The 25,126-nt window shown below is 47.2% G+C and overlaps 1 protein-coding gene across 1 annotated transcript in view; it reads right to left on the reverse strand.

Annotated features, from left to right (window-relative positions):
• The window catches only part of LOC116285931 (P protein-like), a 186,513-nt gene that overhangs the window by 18,525 nt on the left and 142,862 nt on the right, over nucleotides 1-25,126 (reverse strand). The window contains exons 20-23 of the mRNA XM_072940872.1: nucleotides 23,870-23,929; nucleotides 23,141-23,245; nucleotides 16,963-17,056; nucleotides 7,636-7,729 (exon numbers count right to left, since the gene is read on the reverse strand). Coding sequence (XP_072796973.1) covers nucleotides 7,636-7,729; nucleotides 16,963-17,056; nucleotides 23,141-23,245; nucleotides 23,870-23,929 — 353 coding nt within the window. The remainder of the gene's footprint in view (nucleotides 1-7,635; nucleotides 7,730-16,962; nucleotides 17,057-23,140; nucleotides 23,246-23,869; nucleotides 23,930-25,126) is intronic.

Raw genomic sequence — 25,126 nt, forward strand, 5'->3', positions numbered from 1 at the left:
AGTGAGCCAGTGTCGGGTAAGATGCTGAGTACGTCAGCCCGGGCGCTGGGGCACCTGGCCGTATCTCAGAAGCAAGTCTGCCTTGCCAAGGGTTGGATCCCACGAAGAGCAGACCTTGCTCTGAGGGAACCCTAGCCCAGAGGAAGTGGGACGGTCCTGCCAGGCTCCTGTCAACTGATAAAATGCAAAACCTAAAAGTTGAGAGCTATTTGGCAGACGTCCTGGGGACTCAAGCCCTGGACCCCGCCTCTCGGATCGTTCTAAGAGACTGTTCCACCCAGGCAAGGGAGAAGGCAGCGTACACAGGAGTTTTTTCTAACAAAGACCAGGTAGTCAGAACATCAAAAGACAACTGCTAAAGAAAACCAGCCATCTCCAGCTAAGGAATTTAGCCCTTTTCTAAGTATGGGAAGGTGCAAAGGTCTGGGCTCACTGAAGTCACTCCTTTGATGTGCACCTAGCTGTCTAGGGCCAGTGTCTTATACTTCCACATGCTGAGTTCCCTTCAGGGGCACCTCCAGGGGTGTCTGCAGAGGCCAGGCTGCCTGCTTGTCTGCATCCTGAGTTCCCTCCGCTGTCAGGGGAGGGGTGGCGGTCGTGTCTGATGACTTGACAGCCACAGCATCCTTTGTTACTGCCACAGCTGTCAATATTTTTCATTGACACTCCCCAGTGAGGGCTGCTGGTGCCTCAGGGGTGGCACCAACCCAGAGATGGGGCCTCGTCTAGGGACTGGTGCATTTAGACTCTCAGAAACACAACTGTTCACTGAGTGTCTAGACACCGTGAAGGTCCTCACACAGCGACCTCATCAACTGCTCACACCACCTTTTGAGATTGGCGTCATCATACCCACTGCATAGATGAGGTATGGAGAAGGAAGCGGATTTGCTCAGGTCACTTGGCAACATTTGTTATGGTGCAAAAATCTAAATTCCATCCGTCTAACTCTATAGACTGCATACTCTTAATCACTACTGAGCCTCTGCGGGTACAGGTAAACCGCATAATGAGGAGACGCCCTCAGAAGTAACTTACTGAACGTCTGCTATTCACTAAGGGCCATGTAGATGTTATTTATCATTTTCTAAACACAATAAGGCAGACCATTTTACCTCTATTTTATAGAAGAAGAAACTGAAGCTTGGCTATATTAAGGAATTTGACAAAGTTTGCCACTGCTAAGAGGCAGAGATGATTTTCTGGCTTCAAAACCCACATGCATTTTCCCATGAGAGAGGGACCACAGGATGCCGGTTCAGGCCTCTGCTCCTGTCCAGCTGCACGACCTTGGGAAAATATTAAACATCTGCCTGACCCAACTTCTTCATCTATAAAATGGAGTAACAATAGTACCTACTTACTAAGGTTATTATGAGGATTGCATGAGTTTACTCCCTTAGACCTTGAGTTTAATCTCTCCGACCAGTGTGTGCTCATATAATGAGCCCTCAGCAGATGTCAGCCACAGGCCACTGCTCCTCAAAGTGGGGCGCCTGCCCGGAGTGCACGCTGACTGGATTAGAAAGTGCACAAAGTCAAAGGATAAAGCACGGAGTGCCTGTAACCGGAAAGAACAAATCTGACTCAATATTAGATCGGCTCCTTTGGCTTTAACTCTGTGCCCTGTTTTCTAGGCTCCAACTTGCTCGCTTTGCACCTTTTGTAAAACAATGTTGCCTTTAGCCAGAAATAGACAGGACAGCCTGTTCCCAAGGCTCTGAGCTTTAAGGATATTAACACTTCCCCCACTTATATAAGGATGACAAGTTGCAGAATAGAAAATAACATTTGCCTTGTTAGAGATTTCACAGGGGCACCATGACCTGACCCACATGGACAGCTGCAAGAACAAAAGAATTCCTATATCAAGAAATCTGCAACAACCAACCACACTCCCTCCCCTTTTTAGAAGCCTGATATCTGACTTGAGTAAGATGGTTCTCCAAGCCTTTAGTCTGCCATCCTCTCAGTCTGCGGATTTTCCAAATAGTCACTATTCTTTGCCCCAACACCTCGTCTCCCGATTTATTGGCCTGTTGTGCTGTGAGCAGAATGAATTTGGACTCCGTAAAGTGCCTACACACACACACACACACACACACACACACACATGTTTCTTAGAGAAGAGAATATAGTTGCTTTACAAACAAAACTATAGGTCAGTCTTTTGGCTCTGCAGCAGTATGGAGCAGATGCACTTCCTCTTGTCCCTCTGATCACAGCTTACACGCCTGGGCATTATATATAAAACACATACAAGGAGACTGCAGATGAGAGGAAAGCGGTCCAGCTGGGGGCTTTGGGATTGTGAGGAATGACCTGGCGATGAGTTCCCTTCTTATTTCCTCATTTATCCCAGACTAAGAAGCTGGGAAGCGTTAACAGCTAGAAGACAAAAACCAAAACAAAACAAGAGAAGTCTGCTCTCTCTAGCCAAAGGACCAGAAAAGGAACAGCATAGCAAGACAGGAAACTTTTACACAAAACTGCCTTATTGCAGTCAAGTACCACCGGGGAAGCAACACTGCAGCCCACCCGCCCCCGCCCCCACGGGCGACGGCCCCCGGGGAGAGCCGGCACCTCCACAGGAAGGCATAAAAAAGAAACAGAGAAACTTTTAGCGGTAATCAACAGGAAAAAAAAATAAAATAGCAGATATAAGTTTAATATATGAATGGAAGAGAACGGGTCGGGGGAAGGAGAGAGAGACAGAGAGGCTAAGAGATAGACAGAAGGGAGAAAAGGGGTTATGTCAACTGTAAGCTTTAGCACTTTAGATTCCAGCTGCTTTATCTGTTAGTTGGGTTACGACCTGCAAATAGAGAATAGTACAAAGATAGTCGCATGTGCCATAAAACCCCTGAAAGAGCGCTTAACCCATAAAGATAACACACAGCTGGGACTCCATGGATGGAAAATGTGCTTTTACAATCCAAAAAATAATTCATTGAGGTAAGCTGCCCCTTTTTAGGAGACAGCAAACGGAAGCCTCTGAACACACACACAAAAAACCCCTCTAATGTGAGGGTCAGAGCTAGTGATGAAGCTGGGCACTGCCAGCAAACTGCCAACACCACCACCTGCCTGAGCATTTGATGAGTCAAGGCAAGGGTGCGGGCAGCTCTCTCCAGTGGCCCCCCTTCCTGGGCTGAGCCCCCGCTGCTTTTTTCTGTGGGGGGGTGCAGTTAGCTTGATTGGTGTTTCAGTGCTTCACTCTCTGCCCCATGAAAAGTCTGCTAGAAGGAGGCTGATTTGGGGAGAAGAGAATCATGACTTCCTGTGGCTGCCAGCAGGACATCAGATACACACATTATGCTCCACTTTGCCAGGAGCCTTTACGTTTCCCAAAAGATTCATTTGTCTTACTCCCCAAGTCTCTCAGAAAAACAATACCTTCACCAAAGGCCTAGGAAAAGCGTGTTTGCACACCGTCCAGCTCATATTATGCGTTCATTCCCCTCGGGGATTATTTTCAATCCATCCTGGCTCTAAACATCAAATTCTGTCACCAAGGACCAAAACACTCGACTGTCAAAAGCACAAATCAAGATGCAAAATGTCACAAAGATGCCCTGACAAATCCTACGTTAGATGTATCCAGCTTTAGGTTAAAAACATGCCTGTGATTCTTATGGTTACCCGGGGAGGTGGGGAGAGGGTGGGAAGGGATAAACTGGGACTTTCAGATTTGCAGATACTAATTACTATATATAAAGTAGATAAACAACACAGGGAACTATAGTCAATATCTGTAGTAACCTAGAATGAAAAAGAATATGAAAGTGAATATGTGGATGTGGATGTGTGACTGAAGCACTGTGCTGTACACCGGAAACACACACAACATTGTAAACTGACTCTACTTCAATAAAAAAATAAAAACCGTGCCTGTGGCGACACACAGGAGCTTCCAGACTGCAAGCATGGAGGCCAGACATGACGCCGAGAGCCGAGCCCCTCACGCTGAAAGAGACGTGGTTTCCCAAAAAGAATGTTTACTAATGAAGTCTCCTACTTCCGTTTTGGACTGAAACCATTCCTGCTACTCTTCCTTCCCAAAAGGCTTTGTAAGACACCCTGTTTCCAGTTCTTAATCAGAAAACCATCTCACTCGTTCCTTTCTACGAAGATAAAGCATGCTCTGAGCAGAACAACAGCTTCTGTTTCTGCAGGCCCTTGGCGGTGGCACACAGGTGCACGCCAGCTCACACAGCCTGCTGCCTTCCACACTCTTCAGCCTTTGCCTGTCCTCGGGCTGCTCAGGGCCCCAGGACAGGGGGCACTGTCTCCTCGTCAGCCCCCACTGGAGACTTGAACAGCCGCATCTCCTGGGTCTCCCGGGGTGATGCCTAGCTAAACTTCACGGAGAAGGAAGCTTCCTACCTCACAGAAATAAAGCCCCACTGTCGTACTTCCCACAGAGAGAGGGGGTCCAGGTGGGAGAGGAGATGGGTAACCACAGGGTGTGCTGAAGCAGAGAAGGCACATTCAAGCGGGGAGAAGGCCTCTGCTGTCTGCACCCCACTCCCCATCACGTTGCAGCTGGTGACCGGCTGCCAGCCACAGTGTTCTCGGGGTGAGGCCTGGGGACGATGTCAGGCAGACAGGGCAGAAGTCACAGCAAGGAGCAGTGCAAAGCGAAGGGGCAAAGCTTGGAAAGGAAAAGGCATCTGAGGATAAAATACTAAAAATGTGCTTTTGTTCCATCAGAATAGACTTCAATTTGGGTGGTTTCCTTTCCACGCATTTAACCTGATGAAAGGTATCCACCATCTTGAGCAAATAAAAGACAAAAAACTCAAGAAAGTCATGTCTTGGGCTTGCTCTTTCTCAGGAAAGGCGTTTTCGTTGCACACTCTGTGGCCCCCCCAGCCAGCTCGCTCTGCACCCCGTCTCCTGACCAACACCCCCGTTCTCGGCCACATGTAGGGCTGGACTCTCCTCTCTCCCCTCAACGGACCTGCAGTCAGCCAGCCTCTCGCTTCCTTAAACTCAACCCCATGTTGGCAAAGCCCCTTTACGTGCTGAGATCCCCCACTGAGGAAAACTGGAGAGTCACACAGGAATCATATGGAGACCCCTTAAAAGTTCTGCCCAGTACCTCTTGTAAAACTGCCTGGCACCTTCTCCCACATTGCCACATTTGGAGTTTGACCTTAACTATGCATTGGTGTTTATAACTATGCCTAGGAGATTGCAACTTCCCTTGCTGAGCAGTGACTGAAGGCCAAAGTTGGCCTGATGTATGATCACCACCCTCAGCCTCCAACATCAGATGACGCTGGCTCTGGAGGAGGGCACAGCTCAGTGGTGGAGCACGTGCCTAGCACGCACAAGGTCCCGGGTTCAATCCCCAGTGCCTCAATTAAATAAATAAATAAACCTAATTACTTTCCTTCCCTCAAAGTATGTATGTTTTTAATAATAAAGAAAGAAAAGTAATAAAAGAAAGAAAGAAAAGTAATAAAAGGAAAAAAGAAACACAAGGCCTACTTGAAAAGTTCAGTGTGCACATGTGTCACCCACTAGAGCTGAGCCCCAAATGTCTGCAAGGCCTGGTGGACTCCTTCAGGCAGGCAGGTGTCCTGGTTATTTTTCCAAAGTTCCACTGGAGAAAATGTCAGATCAGGTGTACTGTTGCCCTAAAGCCCTCCAATTTTTCATGATATTAATACTGGGCCTCTCCTGTCTACCTGTGAGACCAACCAGTGTTGCTAACGGCCCTAAGGTCCCTGTTGTCTGGAGCCCCGCTGTGGTCGCCAGCAGGTAGGGGGCCCGTGTACTGCACGCTTGGCTGAAAAGAGTAAAGAGTTTCCAGCTGTGCAGGAATTAGCAACCTGGTCCAAATGAGGGAGCCGTACAGCTGCAGGGCCCCAGTCTGCACTGCACCTCCCACTGCGGCCGCCCTCAGAGCACTGGTCTCTGAAGCCCCATGAATTCTGTTCTCATTGAAAGGATCATGCTTAAGTGACAGGACTGTTTCTTTTATATTCAGAAGAGGCAGATAAGAATCTAAACAGAAGAGGTCAGTCAAGTGCTAAGTTTCAGATCCTACCCCTCAGCAGCAGGGTCCACAGCGTACCCAGAGTCCAGCTGAGGGCTGCAAGTTCAGTGTCCCCGTGGCTCAATCTCCAGCCAAGCGCCTCCTCCCCACACCCGTGTCTCCCAAGAGTGTCATTCAAATTAATGTCTTGGCAAAACTCTCAAGTATTGCTAGTCATTCATGGAGGGGCATGGCCAGTACAGTAAGTCCATCAAAAGTCAGCATCCTACTATACGGAGGCATGGATGTTTCCTCCCTGGGTATGATGGTCAAGGCTCTGTCCCCAAGCTCAGCCCAGCCAAGCAGTACGCCGCACAGGCACAGGTCCCAGGGCAGGGACCACGACCTGCAGAGGACTCTGCCACTCAGCCAGAGCTGCTGCTGCAGATCTTCAGCGGGGCTGGTTCTGAGAACTGTCTCCATGCGTGTGCCAGACTTGAATTTACAGTCCGAGAACTTCAATAGAAATCTTGCTTAATGCCAAATGAAGGTCAGTTCGTTTTGGCAGTGCCATTTTACAGGCACCACCAATATCCATCTGCCCACTCCCTGCCTCCAAAGTGCAGTGGTACGTATGAAAGCCAGCACGCAGGGGCCAGGACCCCAAAGCGGTCCTCCTTGGTGGGAGCTGCGGTCAGCTGCACTCCCCCTCCAGGGCCTCCTCTCTGTGCTGTCTCCTGATGCCCGCTCCCAGGCTGCAATATTCCTGGGTCCTTTCAATCTTGAGCTTTTTCCCTGGGCAATCAGCAGGAGGATGTCAGACTCTCATTATGCACCCTTATCATGGGCCATCAAGGCACAGGTCCCCATTGGAATTTTCGAGAGAACAACATAAAATCTAATTACTCTCTTTATTCCTTTGAGAGCTACGTAAGTTTCAAAAGCTAAAGCTCTAAGCATTCTTGGAAATAATGAACAGTACATATACGTAAATTTAAAAATATATGTGCAGTAAAAAAAAAAAAAGATCAAGCCATGAAAGACACAGAAGAAACTTAAAAGACCTATTACTGAATGAAAGAAGCCAGTCTGAACAGGCTGCAAACTCTATGATTCCAACCAAATGACCTTCTGAAAAGGCACAGCTACAGAAACAATAAAAAGGTCGTGGTTTCCAGGGGTTTGGGGAGAGGGAGGGAGGGAGGGATGGAGCACAGGGGATTTCTAGGGCAATGAAATTACTCTGTATGATACTGTAGTGGTGGCTACATGTCATGCGTCTGTCAAAACCCACAGAATATACAACATCAAGAGTGAGCCCTAATGTAAACTATGGACTTTGGTTGATAATAATGTGCCCATGTTTGTTCATCGATTGTACCAAATACGCCACACTGATGAGGGGTGTTGAGGGGAGCGGAGTACACATGTGTGGGTGGGGAGGGCTGTGCGCGAACTCTGTATTCTCTGCTCAATTCTGCTGTGAACCTGAAACTGCTCTAAAAGAACAAAGTCTATTTAAAAAAACCTAATTACTCTCTAATTATGAAAACATTTTCTTATCTTAGTGCGTAACAGCATGTATTGTTGGGTTTCTTTAAGTAAACTTAGGGACATAAACAGAAATTTTCAATGAGTTTTCAAAGTACCTGAAAAATTCCATGAAAGAGAATCCATATCCATGCTGCTCTGCAATTCCGGCACAAACCACGTTGGCTGATGCTCCGATCAGTGTCCCATTGCCTGGAATCAAAATTCAAAAAGTAGAGCAAAATCTCAGGGTATCTTGGTGGTAGGTTTCTGTTCCCTTTTGTTCTAAAATATCTGGCTCATTACATGCTTTTGATTTGATGATAACTTTACAGGCACTGCCAAAGTGATTGCTATGCAAATGTCTGCAGAGAACAAACAAAAACCCACTGGCAACCAGGAAATAAATTCACCGTTTGCAAATATAGTACATTTAGTTACGGATAGGGCTGCTGCTGTCGTATGGGATAGAAAAGAGGAAATGCTAAGGAGAATTGGCAAATCACTGTGGGACGTGGTGGCATACATCTTTTAAAGGAAAACGCAAGTCAGGCGAACATCCACAGGAGAGAACGTGCGTCTTCAGAGCAGTGGAATCTCAGACGAGAACCGCCTTGCTTGGGACTCCGGACCTGGACACCTACCAGGAAACCCTTTGTGTGGGTGGAACGATGGATGTAAACAAGGCTATAAAACACCTTTCTGGGTGGGCCTTTGTGACAGCAGGCAGGATCTGCAGGGAGAGTGTGTACATGAGGGTGGCCTCACACTGAGGGACGGGGGCCAAGCCCAGCGCCTGACACAGTGACTGGCTCAGGGAAGGGTGAATTTACTTGGTCGAGCCATCCGCATCGTCTGTCCCCAGTGGCAGAGGTCCGTGCTCAGGGCTGGGTGCACAACTCCGGCTCAGCCCAGTTAGTTCAGTTCTGACATCTGTGCGTGAATCGCTGGGGACTGTGAACTGGGAGGCACAAGTCTGGAGCTGCTGACAACAGAGGGGCCCGAGGGAGTGGCCTTTCTGAGACTGGACAACAGAGCAGGCGGACGAGGACCAAGGAAGCCGGTGAAATGCAGCTGCCCCCACATCGCCCTCCCACTCAGCCCTCGCGCTGTCCTGAAACACGGCTGGGCTGCCAGCGCGAAGGCTCGCAAAGAGCCTCATCTCACCCCCTCCGCCTTTACTCCATGTAAGGATTAGACTGGGCTGTCAGTGAAAACCTTTGACATAGCCCATTTACACACTTGCTCTAAGGATGAAATATATTTGATGTGTCCAAAGTGTAAGATTTTGGATCTTAAGAGCGCAATAAAAAACCTCCAGGGTCTCTTCAGACCGCTGAAGCCCACCGAGCCCACGCCTTGGGCAGGACCTGCCTCCCCGAGGTCGGCCCCGAGCTGCCTGCGGTCACTGTGCTCCCGGTGTCCCATTCTGTGACACCACCCCTGCTCCTCACTGTAGTTCAAGTGCACGGCCCCGCCCAGCGTTTTAGGAAGGGTGCGATGGAGGTGGGAGGGCAGGGGGAGCAAGCCCATCACCAAGGGCAGAGGGACAGCTGCCCCATACCGGGGCGGGGGGGAGGTCACAGGCCAGCACACGAGTTGCTCTGTGTAGGACGGACTTCAGGGCGGTGACAACGGAAGTACAGAACTAGGCTGGGGGACAGACCAGGCTATAGATGATACTGGCTGCTCCAGGTGGTAGGATGATGGATGCGCACCTCCTACCCCACAAAGAGGCCGCACCTTGGTCCTCAGGAGCCGTGCTGTGTCATTATGCTACCACGTACGGCCAAAAGGACTACACACGGGTTGTTCAGGCTACAGACCTTGAGATGGGCACTGCCCTGACTTATCTGAGGGGACCCAGTGGAATCACAAGAACCCTTAAAAGTAGAGAATTGTCTCCAGTTCTGGAAGCAGAAGAGAAGCCTCAGAGGGAGAGCAGGAGGGATCCTGGGGACCCCCTGGGGCTGCAGCGAAGGGCAGGTGGGAGAGAACCCGTGGAGGTGGGCTGGAGGGGTCTGGGGGTCATCCCGCCATTAGCAGGATTCCACACACTAGTGCTGGTTTGAGATGTACCAGAGAGGCCTCTAAGGAGCTCAGGGCGGCCTCAGCTGACAGCCAGCTGGGGGCTGGAGACTCGGTAACACAGCTGCAAGGAGCTGGATTCTGCCAACACCTGAGTGAGTCTGGGAGCAGACATCCCCAAAGCTACCGGGGGGAGGGGGGGGCGTAGTTTGCAGACATTTCGATCATGGCCTCGCAAGACCCTAAGCAGGACCCAACTGAGCCACCCTTACACGGAAGGCAAGAACTTGTAAGATAACAAATCCCCTAAGCTTGTCTATTCGTTATGGCCAGCACTGACTTGGATTTCCATCTCAGTTCTGCGACTGGGCTTTATCCCCCCTGCTGCCTGACACCCAGATTTCCACTAGCTTCTTTCTAACTTCCCAACCCTCAGCAGGCTCTCCCTCCCACCCCAAGAAGCCACTCTCCATGGAAATCAGCTCACATCCCCCCGGGTTTCCCGGGGAGCCTATTAGTGGGGATACAGGATGCGACAACACATGGGAGACGTGCAGTGGGCATGAGATCAGAGAGGCAAAGGGCAAGTGCTCAGGGGGCTGGCTCATCGGGGCTGTGGCCAGGCAGGGCAGCCCCAAGGAAGCCACGGGTGACAAAGTGACTTAGGAGTCTCCAAGGAGAATGAGATGAAGGAACGTGCAGGACTGGGTGAGGGGTGAGTTCTCCTGGAGAAGGAGTTGAAAAGGAAAAGACCAGATGTCTGCTGGTATCCCCTTAAGGCAGAAGCATCTAAGGACATGAAGGGCCTTTACCATCTCATCTTTGCCATGACTCTCGAGGCCCCCAGTGTCCCCACGAAGAAACTGAGGAACAGAGAGGTAACATGCTGAGTTGTCGGGGTTGGGAAGTGGGGCCAGGACGCCAGCCAGGCACTGACTCCAGAGGAAGATCAGAGAGGGCGGGACTCGGGCTTCACGATGCAAGCCTGAAGCCATCCTGTAGGCAGTTGTGCGGAGCGTCTGGGGGCCCCCGAGCAGGTGGCGATGCTGGCCCCAGCTAGGAGCTGACACACTGATGCCCCATCCCATCACCCTGCCAGCCAGCTGACTCTTGCTCTAGGCAAGAGTCTACACTCTTGCAGAACCATCCTGCCTGGGGGTTATTTCCCAGGGCCTGACGACTCTGTTACTACAGGAAGGCCACACTCCTCAGAGGGCCCTGCCCCGCTGGCCTCCACCGCAGAACACACACTTCAGCAGTCGGGCGGGGCCTGCTCTGCCACCCCGATTTTTCTAACAGGATTACAAGACTTAACATGGAGAGCTCTGCTTCTGGACGAGAGAGATCCTCACACATGATCCAGGGTCACGTTCACGTGTGAGCTCTAAAAAGGCAACCCCCTCCTTCCCTCCTATCAGGGATTAATGACTGAAAAAACACTCCTTTTGGCTACCAATCAAGATTCTGGAGTAGGAAGATGTGGAGCTCCCTTGCCCTTCAAAAACACATCAAAAATACATCTACACGTGGGACAATTCTTATAGAAAAATCAGCTGAAAGCTGGCAAAAGATTTCTTATACAAGCAAAGAGGTAAGGTCCCATGTACTCAAGTAGGACCAAAAAAAAAAAAGGTACCAGGAGAGGACTAGCACCCCTGGGAGGGCGCTGTGAGAGAGGGAGGTCCACACAGGTGGCCCCTTGCCCTGGGAGCTCCGCGTGCCCTCTCAGAGAGGGCTGCCAGCACACACAGAGGGACTGGAGGGGCCTGAACTCTCCTTGCAAGGAGCGAGTATGCGCTGGCTTGCTGACAGTCAGGGCAGAGAGAGACCGGTGCTGACAACTCCAGCCTCACTGCACTTCCAAGCCAGAAACCGGCATTGGGGGCAGGGCTGCTAACATGCAGGAGCCGGTCACTGAAACTCAGGCTTCGGTGGGTAGGTTCTGGGAGAGGACATGGTCTAGCTGCATGAGGACAGCACAGAGGGCCTAGAGTGTAGCCCAGAGCCCATCATTAGTGGATGCAGAGTTGGGCACAGGTCTGCCATAGGAGCCCCATTATCAGCATGCATAGGTCCCCAAAGGAGCACCATCCTCGGTGTGCTGCCAGCAGGGCAAGGCTCTGATGGCGGCAGCCTTTGTGAGCTTGCCCATGGCAGAGGCGGGTCCAAGCATGCCACACACCCAAGATGATGGGTAGCGACCCAGAATCTCACATCTCCAGTGGGCAGCCCCTGGGGAGGAGGACACAGCCAGCCCTTTCCCAGTGGGCGTGCCCTAGCGCTGGCTGCCTCACAGCGCAGCCTGGGGCTGGATCTGGGGCAGAGGTGCTGGAGGAGCCCTGCCACAGGGGCGGCCTCGATCCCGGGCGGCAGCACGACCACGTCAGTTCCTGCAGCCAAAACACCCCGCTGCCCCCAGCGACAGTCTGGCACTAGGTCTGGGACATACACAATGGAGAAAGGGGTGAGACCCTGAGCTGCTTCTGGGCAGAACCGTGGATGCCGAACAGGTGGCACGTAGGTTCACCGTGACCATGCAGGCCTCCTTGCTTCGGTGCTCACCTCCTTGAGGACAGAACACACACTTAAGGGTAACAAGGCCTTATCGGACCCAACCCTCATAGCTGCTACTCCAACAACTGAGGAGCAGGCCCTGCCCCCCAACAGGGCGGTGACAGCCAGCAGCGGCCCAGTGCAGCACAGGGCCTGGTCACCCCCACACCAATCACAAGCCCTATCAAGGGGATAAGAACCAGCAAACTCTGAGGAAAGATGGGGCAAGCATCCATACCAAAAACAGGCCTCGTATCAAAAATACTGGACTTCTAGGGTCTACAAAGGGATATACCCACACTTGCAAATATTGACAGGTATGTATCAAATAGATAAACAAGTTTATACTGTATAGCGCAGGGAAATATATTCAAGATCTTGTAGTAGCTCATGGTGAAAGAGAATATGAAAATGAATATATGTATATTTATGTATGACTGAAGAATTGTGCTGCACACCAGAAACTGATACACTGTAAACTGACTATAACTCGAAAAAAAAAAAAAAAAACGCTTCACAACCACAATAGAGAACTGTTACACCTAAATTCATGGAGACAGAAAAAGTTAAGTTAAAATGAAAATGCAGATGATCTCCCAAATGAAAGAGCAAGAGAAATTACCCTGGAAAAATGAATAATGAAACAGAGATAATTAGTCTACCAGATACTGAGTTCAAAATGTTGGTAATAAAGTGCTAACTGAATTAAGAAAGAGTATTGATTGAAATGTAGGTCACCGTGAACAAGGAAGTAGAAACTATAAAGATGAACTATTCAAAATTAAGTAACTCAGTTGCCAAGATAAAAGCCAAGCTACAGGCAATCAATAGCAGAGTAAATAATGCAGAAGAACAAATCAGTGATCTGGAAGAAACAATAGTGGACGTCACTCCATCAGAACAGCAGACAGAAAGACAAGTTGCATGAAGGCAACATAAGAGAGTTATGAAGTATATGGGGTAATATAAAGTGTGCGAACTTACACATAATAAGGGTTCCAGAAGGACAAGAAAGAGTAAGGTAATCGAAATGTATCTGAAGAAACTATGGCTGAAAATGTCCAAACTTAATTAAGGAAACAGATATTCGGGTACAGGGAGTACAGAGATCTTCACTGCTTGCTTTCATCAGCATGTTGTAATTTTCAACTTCAGTGTGTAACTTGTTGAGTAATTATAAACAGTATTGTTTATTTAATTGTAGTATCCATGTGTTCACTGCTAAAATTGATTTTTTAAATATCATATATCCTGTGACCTTGCTGACTTCACAAATTAGTTATATAGTTTTCTGTGGGGTTTTTTTTTTTGATTACTTGGGATCTACAAAGACAATCATGTCATCTGTTTGATCCAAATAAATCCAAAGATCCAAATAAATGGGAGGACATAACATGTTCATGCATTGGAAGACTCCACGCAGTAAAAATGTCAACTGTCCCCAAATGAGTATTTAAGTTTAATGCAATTTCTACCAAAATCTTGGTAAGATTTGTTTGGTATATATACAAGAGTATTTTAAAATATACACATGGAGGATATATAAACATTCCTAGGAACAGTTTTATTTCTTCCTTTCTAATCTGTATACATTTCGTTTCCTTTCCCCCCTGACTGCTCCAGAACTATGGTGAATAAGAGACATGAGAACAAATATCCTCGCCTTATTCCCAATCTCACAGGACAAACATTCAGCCTTTCAGCAGTGAGGCTGATGTCGGCTGTAGGATTCTGCAGCTGCCCTTTATCAAGGTAATGGGATGTTGGACATTTTACGTGAGGAACTGCAGAGACTGAAACAGGATATTGACACATACGCGCCGACACACGCACGTGCTGAAAAGGGCGTCCTCGCTTGGGCCAGGCTGTCAGCGCAGGGCATGAGGCCAATCTGATCTGTTGCTGAGCTGGGCCTGGCTTGGATACCCTTAGAGTTGGATTCAATTTGCCATTGGCTGCAGATGTTCTGAGAGCAGGATGAGAAGTTCTCTGAAACAGAGATACTGAGCACAGGAAGATTCTGGGTCTCTGGCTATCGAGCCAAGTCATCGATTTTCTAACAGGTTTACGGCCTGTTGATTGTGGAGGAGTCTCTGTGTTCTGAAGTTCTGTCCTGGCTGGCTGTCCCGCCAACTACATGGGGTCTGCAAAGGCCCAGCATGTCTCCGAAGCTTCATGGCTGCCACCACGTCCCCAGCTTCACCGCACACTCAGGACAGGCACTGAGAGGTCTCACTCGGCCTCCCGGCACCGTCAGCCAGAGAGGACGGCGCCCGTGTTCTCCTCTCCCTTATGAAGGGCTTATCACTCTCTGGAATTTACTTCCTTTGCATCTTCAGCATTCTGATGGCTTTTAAAAACTGTAATTTTGTAGCTCATGTTGCTTGTTCTCCGATGCGCTGGGAGCAATGGTCTCCTGCAACTTTACATTTCCTCACAGATTCAGAAGTCACCTAAAGCAAACTGACCGATGACAGAGGACAGTGTGGAACTAACAGACAAACCTCTTTCCTCCTCCTCCTCCAAGGCATGATAGTCATATGGGAAGTGCCTAGAAAATGTACCATGTAACTAAAAACTGGCTTGGATTTCTTTTGAAGCTGTTCCTAGCTCAGTAATGCACCATGTGTTCGCTTTCTCTCCTTCACCGCCTGACCTCGCTTCCTCCCTCAGTCTTCCTGTCCTAGGCTTGCACATCCCAGTAAAGCTTCAGCTCGCAAACCTGCCTCAACTTCTGCTTTCTAGGAAACCCAGGCTAAGGCAGGTTTTTCTGAAGACTTACTTGAATTGTTCTTAGCTCTTAGTAAAAAGAGTAGCCAAAAGATACTGAGATGCGACTAGGAAAGACTTAGTTTCAAACTGTTCAGTGAATCACACCAACTTATAGAACAAATGACGTTTCTCAAGCCAAATGAAACTTCACTTTAAAGTGAAGTGAAACCTGCTGTACACCAGAAATTGACACATTATAACTGACTACTTCAGTTTAAAAAAGTGATCTTCAAAATGCTAAACCCAGTGGGAATGGGTAGGTACGGTTTAATGGGTATAAAGTTTCAGTTAAGGATGATGAATAAGTTCTGGAGATGGAGAGTGGTGATGATTGCATAATAGGAATGCACTTAAGGTCACTACTGTACATGAGCTTAAAATCGTAAACTCTATGCTATGTATATTTTACCACAATTTTTTAAAATGTCAAACTCTGAGTTAATGAGAGAAGATCCTCCAACAGAATAAATGTATAGTTAACAACCAGCAGAACTGAGCATCTGCCATACCAGGAAAAGGTATCACTCAATGACCAGGGCTAGTGGGTTAAAAAGATCCCACAGATTTAACACCTTCATTGCTTGTTACAGCTACACTCCTGCTTCCAAAAGGGGCTCAGGTAACAAATGTTTAATCCTAGTTTCGGTTATGTAAATGGTCCATGTTAACTTCTCTCCTTGATAATCCCCTCCACATGTATTCTCCGTGTTCTAGGGGAATCAGAACTAGCCCAGGAGGCTTCTTATCCTTTGAGACCCAGCTCAGAACTCACCTCTCCGGAGAGCCATTCCTGACTTTCCCCCAGTCTCACCAGTGCCCCCTGCGCACTCAGTGCATATGGCCATGAGAGCATCCGTTTATGTTCTAATCTTAGCTTAAGTGATGGTCTCCTTACTCGGGAAGACAATGTCAGGGTACAGAAGATGCTCAGCAAGGTTTAATGAACAAAACTCCACACAGAGGACACACTTCCAGATGTCTCTGGATTGCTTCCATCACTGATGTTAAATGTGGCTGTGAACACAATTACCGCTTTTCCTGAGGCTGGTCTTAGACGGGAGCCATTTTAACAAGTCCCTACTCAGAACCTGAGACCTCAGCTGCTTTAATTAGGTGAATTCTCCGTCTCCAGAAATCATAGCAACTTCACTGAATGACATTAATCTCTCCCTTTACAAAGATAAACTACAAAGAAAGTTACTTATTTAATAATCAGAGATCAATCAAAGAGCAAAGCAAGCTAGATTATCTAAGCACACCTGGATGTAAAAATAAAAACTTTAAAGGTATCTCGCAGTGGGGAGGGAAACAGCTCAGTGGTAGAGCACATGCTTAATTAACATGCATGAGGTCCTGGGTTCAATCACCAGTACCTCCATTAAAAAATTTTTTTTCATTAAAAAAATTGGTATCTAGTGTGTTTATCTAAGATTCTTCACAATCCTCTTGTGTTCCCAAAGGTTATTAGGCCCCCTTAAGTGAGAAGAACTCTAACGCAGCTCCCTCCAAAGACAATCACATCCAAAGCCATTGTGTTTATTCACCAGAAGTTAGTCTCTCCCGACAATTTCTCTAGAAGGCTAACTTTTCAATGTCTCCCAAAGACAATACACTTCCCTTGTCAAAAAAACCCCATTTTTTTAAATCTTTCTTCTTACTCTTAGGTTAGAGTCTCTATTTTTTAGCTCACCCATTCATCACTTCACACCACCTTCCCCAAAAGACACTCCTTAAAAAGGGAGTAAGAAAGTGCCCCGGAGGATGGCTTCTGATTCAAAATCTCTTTCGAAGTATAAGCCACAACTGTATGCAGTGTGGGAGCACGTTAACTTGGAGACGTCAGGAATGATCATCCTCTGGCTGTGGGTTTAGAATGTCAGGGGCAGTTCTGCAGAGCGTGGGAAGTGACAGGCTTTACAGAGGAACTGAGTAGAAATTGTTAGCTGCTCCACTCAAAGGTGAAGATGTGTTTCCACTCAGGAAATCATCTGGACTATTTTTACTCTCTTTCAATTTGACGTGCAATTAGTCATCACCTGAGGCTCACCAGAGTGTCAGGGGGGTCCTCCCTCAGGGCATTAGCACCCCCTTACCTCCTAGGCAGGCGCCAAGGGCCAGGGCATACATCAGCGGTGGTGCAGGCAGGCTGACCTCGGGGTCTTGGCTCAGGTTCAGGAGCACAGGAATCTGTGGAGGAAAAGGACACTGACAGCATGTCCATGAAAGCCCAGGGGAGCTGCTCATTCTCTGACCAACTTGCAAAATCCAAACCACTTTTTCAGCAGTCCAACTGTATGGAGCATAGGATGCTCAAAAGGAAACCAAAGTGAACTCGGGAAACCACAAGACCTTGAGTTTGAGCCCATCAGTAAGTCTTTGTTTCCAGTCACATGACCAACTGGGTCTCTCTCTTCAGCTGCCCCTGGCTGCTGCTGTGGATCCTAAATGGGGTGAAGTCACATAGAATCTCACATAGTGCCTGCAACCATAAATAAATATCTAACCCACAATTATCAGCCCTGCAGTGGACCAAGTCCTAGGCTAACTCCATGCATACAATGTAATCTTCAAACATCCTGCAGGTGTGTTACCCCTCAACTGACAGATGAGGACATGGATGCATGGAGAGACATAGGTCTTGTATGTGGCCAAGCCAGACTTGAACGTGGTTCTGATTCCAAACTGCACGCAGGTAAACTGATGCTAAGCCATTTCTCACCACTGCCCTCTGTGTCGTCATCCCACATCTATTGATGTTTGAGATGCAACAGGCATCAGATTCAACGACTAAGAAATAGTATTCTCCTAAGTGAAGCAAGGTAAAAAGAGAAAGAAAAATACCATGTGAGATTGCTCACATGTGGAATCTATAAAAAAAAGAAAGAAAGAAAGAAAAGAAAAAGACAGATGAACATAAACACCAAACAGAAACAGACTCAAAGACATAGAATACAAACTTGTGGTTGCCAAAGGGGCAGGGGGTGGGAAGGGACAGACTGGGATTTCAAAATGTAGAATAGATAAACAAGATTATACTGTATAGCACAGGGAAATATATACAAGATCTTGTGGTAGCTCATGGTGAAAAAGAATGCGACAATGAATATATGTATGTTCATGTATAACTGAAAACTTGGCTCTACACTGGAAATTGACTATAACTCAATAAAATAAAATAAAATAAAAAGTAGTATTCTCTCATAAATCATGACACCATTCAGTGCATCATTCTGACAGAAGTAAATTTCACATTGTAGTAACTGATGTAACACCTAGCAGTCATGACGTTTCTGCGAGAAATTTGTGTTCCAAAAACGGGCCCCCTTGTAGCTCCTGTTGCTAATGAGGAACAGAAGAGGCCATAGGTACTGGGCCTGCTTCCAGCATACTTCCACCATGTGATCACTGCTAGGCATCTCAGGGCAGCCCATGAGAGGTTAAGGAGGGACCCCTGGACTTGCTGCCTCCAGGCACTTGCCTTGTGTGAATCTCTTTAAAAATCAGGGGGAAGAGGGCTTCAAGAGTAACCCATATGTAAAGGACCATCCCAGACTGCAGACAGAAAGCTAAAAACGATATGGAGTTATGTAAATGACATGTGATGTGATTTCATTTGCTGGACAGAATTAGGAAACAAAGAGCCACACTCTGCTGGACACCAGGTCTCCTGATTTCACAAAAGCAATGCCTCATTGCTCATTTGGGAAGATAAGATGACTCCCCAGCCCTTTATTCCTGCAACAGGACTTCACTTGCGTGCCCTCTGCAGTGGCCCCAGATGAAACAGACAGATGCACTTCGCCACCATCCACCCCGTTGACTCTGGGCTTGGCCAGTGGCTTGCTTGACCAGTGGAAGGTGGGTGAACTAAACAGAAGCACCCCCACGTTACTGCAAGCCACTCTGGGGCTGCAGGTTCGGCTGTAACAAGAGTAAGTCCCAGGAAGTACTGCTGCTCCTTGTGTAATAGAAGAGAACAAATCGGACTCCATATTAAATCTGTTCCTTTGGCTTTAACCACTCTGCCCTGTTTTCTAGGCTTAGTCTTGCTAGCTCTGCACTCACGTAAAGATAACAAAGTTGCAGAATAGAGAATAAATAACACTTGTTTTGTTGGAGGTTTTGCAGGAGCACCATGACCACATGGACAGCTGCAGGAACAAAGAATTCCTGCAGGAACAAAGAATCCCTGCACCAAGAAGTTTGCAACAACCAACCACACCCCCTCCCCTGTTTCTTTTGTTTTTGTTTTTGTATACAGGAGCCTGTATTCTGACTAGAGCAGGATGGTTCTCCAAGACATTAGTCTGCCATCCTCTCCGTCTGCTGGCTTTCCGAATAAAGTTGCTATTCCTTGCCCCAACATTTTGTCTCCCGATTTATTGGCTTGTCGTGCAGCGATCAGAACGAGTTTGGACTCGGTAACACTCCCACAGCTCCCAGTCAACTGCAGATGGGAGAAGAGAAAAGGAGAGGTGGGCAGACATCAAAGTGATTTTCCTAAATGGAAATGTTTGTTAAAATATTGAAATATTTCCACACCAATTAATCAAATGCAAGAGAAATCGGGAGATGACGGGGGAAAAAGGGATCAGCAAAGAAAAAGCATAATCAATGCCAAATCACAATAAAACAGTAGAAATAAACTCAAGCCCCTCAGTCAACACAATACATTTAAACATGCTAAACGATTCTCTTAAAAAAACAGACGGTCTGCTTGGAATTTTAAAAATCTATCTCACATATGGCTTTTAAAACTAAAAGCCACCTAAAACGGGGTTTCAAAAACAAACTTCAAAAAGACTGAAAATAAAGGATTGGGAAAAGATAAACAAGGCAGAGGCCCAGAGCAGAAGGAAGAGAGATCTTACAAAACCGCCATGCAGAAGAGACGCAGCCTAATCCTCCAGCAGAGTGTCAGCGAAAGTGGGCTCAACTCTGAGTTGAAATGCACAAAACTGTAAAGCGATCTGCTCCAGCAGGACTGACTGATGGGAGTGTTTCCATGAGGTTCTGACAACACGGTGCCTGCGCTTGTGCCCGTGGGTACGTGCAGAACTCCGCTGGCATGCGGGGCAGAGTGGCCGTGTGCCGGGTCAAAGGGCGCTTCGGGGGTGTCTTGAGTATGAAACCCTACAGCCCACATCCCCTGATGACCCCAATTAAATGAGAAAGAAGTGGTGAAAAGACAAGCCCAGTGAAATGGAGGGAGGGAGAGAGCGAGGGATGGTGGCACAGACCTCAGTGCCCACCCAGCTCTCTGCCCCACACACGTCCCAGGCCGCTGCACTTGGGCAGGGCCACGTGTCCACTTCCCACCCAAGGACCATGACGGGCCAGTCTGGGTGCCACTTCCAGAATACGGCAGAAACGCCTATGCTCCCCTCTGACGCACGTGCACACCACACGCCGACGTGGTGAAGTCAGGTGGCAGAGACCAGTGGGCTGCGTGCAGCTGCTGCTTTGGCCTCTCAGGATGTGGTTTTCATCCCCTGTTGACCCACATAAAGCAAGATCCTTCTCTTAGTCCCTTGCATCGTGATATGCCCCACATTTTTTTTTCCTTTACTTTCATTTGCTTTTACTTTTTCTGAACTTATTCCCAGGCCGTAAGTTTTTGCTTCTTCTGGGGTATCTTTTTCTTCTGTGCAACCTCCTGTTCTTGTGCAGGAACAACCTGCTCTTTTTCAGTGGGGATCATCTCCGTGCAGCAGGGAGAGCTCGCGTAAGGGCTGGTCCGACCAGGAGCACTGTAAGTCCTGCGCCACATCCTGGGAGCTTTGTTTACCTGGATGTGCTCAGTGACCAGAGAATCTACATGTAAGCCCTTAAGTTCAGCATCACTCTTTGCATTTCTGAGCACGTGCAGTAAAAATTCAGCACTCTTTTTGGGCCATTGACCCTGCGTCCAGCCCCACTGTTTGGCCTGGGCGCACCTGCCAACCCCACCAGTGTAACAACAGACTGGCACATGTTGCTTCTATAAAGTGACAGCCTTCAGATATTTAGTGGCTTTTCAGATATGCATACCCTTAATGGCCTGGGTAGTCTCATGAGTGTTCTTAAAGTGAACAGGAAGATCTGAATCTCTTGATTGGCATGATTTTATGGGGTTTTCTGGGTCAGGTGAATAGTGAACCACTTTTAGAGGTGACCTCAGGCCGCTTACCAGAAAAGGAAGAACCCGCCCCAGATTTATGAGGGTAGTTCCCTCAGGAGACAGAAGGATGGAATGACGCTGGGGCTGAGGGAAGGCGCACAGAACGAAAAATCATCTATGATGTTTTGTTTCTTAAAAACAAAACAAACAAGAAAACCTGAGGCAAAGGGACTAAAATGTTGTGATTTTCCTCATTCTGGGTGGTAAGTATAGAGATACTTGTTACACTTGTCCTCTATGATGCCCTTGACATATTTTTTAAATTTTTATCTTATTGAGTTATAGTCAGTTTACAATGTTGTGTCAATTTCCAGTGTAGAGCACAATTTTTCAGTTATACGTGAACATACATATATTCATTGTCACATTCTTTTTTACCGTGAGCTACCACAAGATCTTGTATACATTTCCCTGTGCTATACAATATAATCTTGTTTATCTATTCTATACATACCTGTCAGTATCTACAAATTTCGAACTCCCAGCCTGTCCCTTCCCACCCCCTTCCCCCGGCAACCACAGGTTTGTATTCGGTGTCTGTGAGTCTGTTTCTGTTTTGTATTTATGTTCATGTGTCTTTTTCTTTTCTTTCTTTCTTTCTTTTTTTTCAGTTTCCACATATGAGCGATCTCATATGGTATTTTCTTTTCCCTTTCTGGCTTACTTCACTTAGAATGACATTCTGCAGGGACATCCACATCACTGCAAATGGCGTTATGTTGTCACTTTTTATGGCTAAATACTATTCCATTGTATAAATATACCACATCTTCTTTGCCCTGATGTATTTTTTTGATTTAAATTTTAAGTAACTATTACAATTGGGGGAATAAAAATGTCAAAACTGCCATTTTTTTTAAAAAATAGAGGAAACTGAATTTTCAACAACAGGGACCACCTCATTCAGTCCACAAGAGGGTGTGGGTCCTAAAACCTAGAAGCCCCACAGAAGACAGAGTGTGTATCTGCTGTGAGCTCATGGGGCCCCAAGGGAGCTCAGATGAAGATTTGCTGCTGGAACCCTCCAGGCTGCGGCCACACTGGGTTCAGATGCACAGGGTCTTCTCAAGAGTCCATTTCAACTGAGAAAGGGATTCACACACAAGCTGACCTGGCATCCCAGAAGCCCAGGACCCTGCTGTTTTAGCCTGTCCAAGAGGTCTTCTGCCCCTGGCCCTCTGCAGGGCAATAGTAATGATAGTGTCCACTGAGCTGAAGCCAGTACATTCAACTACAGCCAGGTGACTTCTCTAACTCTGGATTTCATGCAGAAATAATCACAGCCACAGAATTAGCTCAGAATTACCAAATCCAGACCACGGAAGAACAATGGCTAGGAAACTGGAGTGTCAACCCAGCAGGTGCTGTGACTTTGGCAATGTGTGGTGACAGAGTCCAAGTCACCCGAAGGTCCTATGGGAGAGGAGTGGCCCAGAAGTTCACAAGAACAAGAAAGAAGACTGCTCTGTCCAGAATCCAGTCGGGAGAGGTGTCCACGCATGCTCAGCACATGGGAGACCTCAGGTGCTGTGACAGGACCCCAGGTTCCTGTTTCCACCTGGGATTCACAATTCTGCCCTCAGCTGAGCAATCCGTGATGTCAGAAGACACAGCAGGAGCAGGGGTCAGCAGCCCTGTAAAAGGCCTCTAGCTGGACCTCCGTTCTCAGCTTGGGTCAAGACCACACAAAAAATTCAAAGTCCTGCCCAGCCAAGCACCAGAAGCCACACACTCTTCACCGGTACACAGGCTAGGTAGAACAGCTTTTGCATTTGTAGGGAATAAGAGATGAACACATTCAGCCAGCCTCAGTCTTTGGCATCTTCCAATTTTCTTTTTTAAAAAAATTAAAGACTATCATTTTTGTGAGAGGCAGCAGCTCACAGTCAGACTGACCCTGAAACAACCAGCCACCCCAAATTCACTGCCCACCACAGCTGTAGGCCCTTCGCTCCCAGCTGCTGTCTGGGCTCCCCCGCGGCTGTCCCCCAGACCTGTGAGTGAGCAAAGGGACAGGACTCGCTCTCTGCTTCCTCTGGAAGGAAGGGTGAGCCCAGGTTGTGTCCAGGTGAAAGCTGGACCCTCGTCACCCGGAGAAGACCGGGACTCACCATGGTAGCGGTGAAAGGGATGTTGTCAATCAGGGACGATGCGATGGCCGAGACCCAGACCACCAAGATGATGGCAGCTGCGAGGCGCTGATCTTCTGGGACCATCTGGAAGGAGCAGGTAAGAGCAGGGCTGTGTATCCTAGCGCATTGCTAGATCCCACACACTGACAATCTGATGCTAGAACGGGTGAGGCTCGGAAGGGACTTGGGGTTGTCGGTCCTTCCTCTTCCACATAAGGCAGAGCCAGGTATGCAAACAGGAACAGCCTGGGCTTTCCCAACCCCTATCAGGAGCCTGGGCCAGGGTCTGCACGTCACTGAGAGGAGCAAACCCCAGCCATGCTCCGGCCAGCCAGCTCCTGGGAGGGAGCAGGCAGAGGGGTGGCCCTGTTCCTGATGGGACACCAGGTGACACACTGGTCACACTGACCTCAGCTCCTGCCAGAGCACCAGGGCTGGGACCTCTGTGCATCACTTACTGAGACTGCTCTCCATTGCTCTCCTTCCTAGAAAGGTTCTAACTAAAAGCTAATAGTAAAATTGCAGGCTTCCCCAATTATACATTCTTTGAGAAAAGTCTCCTTTCATCTCTAGGCGACACAGGCTAAAACAGGTCCCTTGCTATACTTTTTTACATAATTAATGTAATCTCTTCTTGCCCCAATGTTTTTAAAACAAAAATCAAAGAAACAGTGGCTGGAGCACATTATATCGCAGCATTTAGTGTACCTTTATTAGCAAAGCAGTCTGTTCGCCGACATATTCTATTAAGTGGAGATGTGCCAATGCCTAGAAGAAGGGGTATATGAAGAGCATTAGTTCAAAACCAAGAATATATGCACATTTAAAAAAAAAGCACATCTTTAAAATGAAAATAAGTGGACACAGGGAGGCCCGGGCTCTCATTTCTTATAAAAGATCTGACTCAAACACACCGTCTATAAACGCTTTGCTATCATATACGCACACTGAAGATTCATGGGAAGACAGTAGCAGAGGCAGGAGCTTCTCATTAATTTGTGTGAACGTCCATATTAAATGTACATTTGAATGGAAGGCCGTCTCTTTATTTTAAGATTGGTGTCTAGGAGAACTCTTCCCCAGTACACAGCAAAATGACACTTCCACAGCTCAGTGGTAGAGTGTGTGCTTAGCATGCACGAGGTCTTGGGTTCAATTTCCAGTACCTCCATTAAAATAAGTACATAAATAAACCTAATTACCCCCCCAAATAAAAAATAATAATACTTTTAAAATAAAAAAAAAAAGAACACAAGAAAACAAGCAACATGAATGAGGGCACCAACAACCAAGACAGATTAGACACACCCCCAAACATGCTGGAACGAGAATCCGCAGGTCCAGGATATAGTAGAGGAATTTTGTTTAAAGAAATTAGAGTTGAAGAGTGTAAAACTAACAATTAACATTGACCCTTGATGAGTTAAGGATGTAAGTTGTCATCTCTAGAGTAAACCACTAAAAGAGGATATAACTGCCAAAAATCAAGAAATCAAATTTTACATAATCCTCAATCAACTCAAATAAAGGAAGAAAAAAGATTGAAAATAAAAATATACAAGGTCAGACAAAAAGATGGCAGATTTAAACCCAAATGTATTAGTAATGTCATCAGAATTAAATAGAATAAATATATTACTAAAAAGATGAAGACTGTCATACTGGACTAAAAATTTGAATTTTATGCCCAAATACACACTTATTTGCAAAAGACACATCTAAAACATAAGGTGAGAAAATCTGAAAGTTAAAGGATAGAAAAATAAATGAAAGTTTTCTAACTTTCTGTTCCTCATTAAGAGTTAACAATTCTAAATTTATACATGCCCAATAACACAGTCTCAAAATAAATAAGCATAAATAGAACCACAAGGACAATAAGACACATCCACAACCATTTTGGGAAATTGGCTAATTAAGAAAAAATAAACATGATTCAAGAAATCACAATAAAAATTAAAAATA

This window comes from Vicugna pacos, chromosome 17 (genome assembly GCF_048564905.1).
Source record: "Vicugna pacos chromosome 17, VicPac4, whole genome shotgun sequence".
Taxonomy (NCBI): Eukaryota; Metazoa; Chordata; class Mammalia; order Artiodactyla; family Camelidae; genus Vicugna; species Vicugna pacos.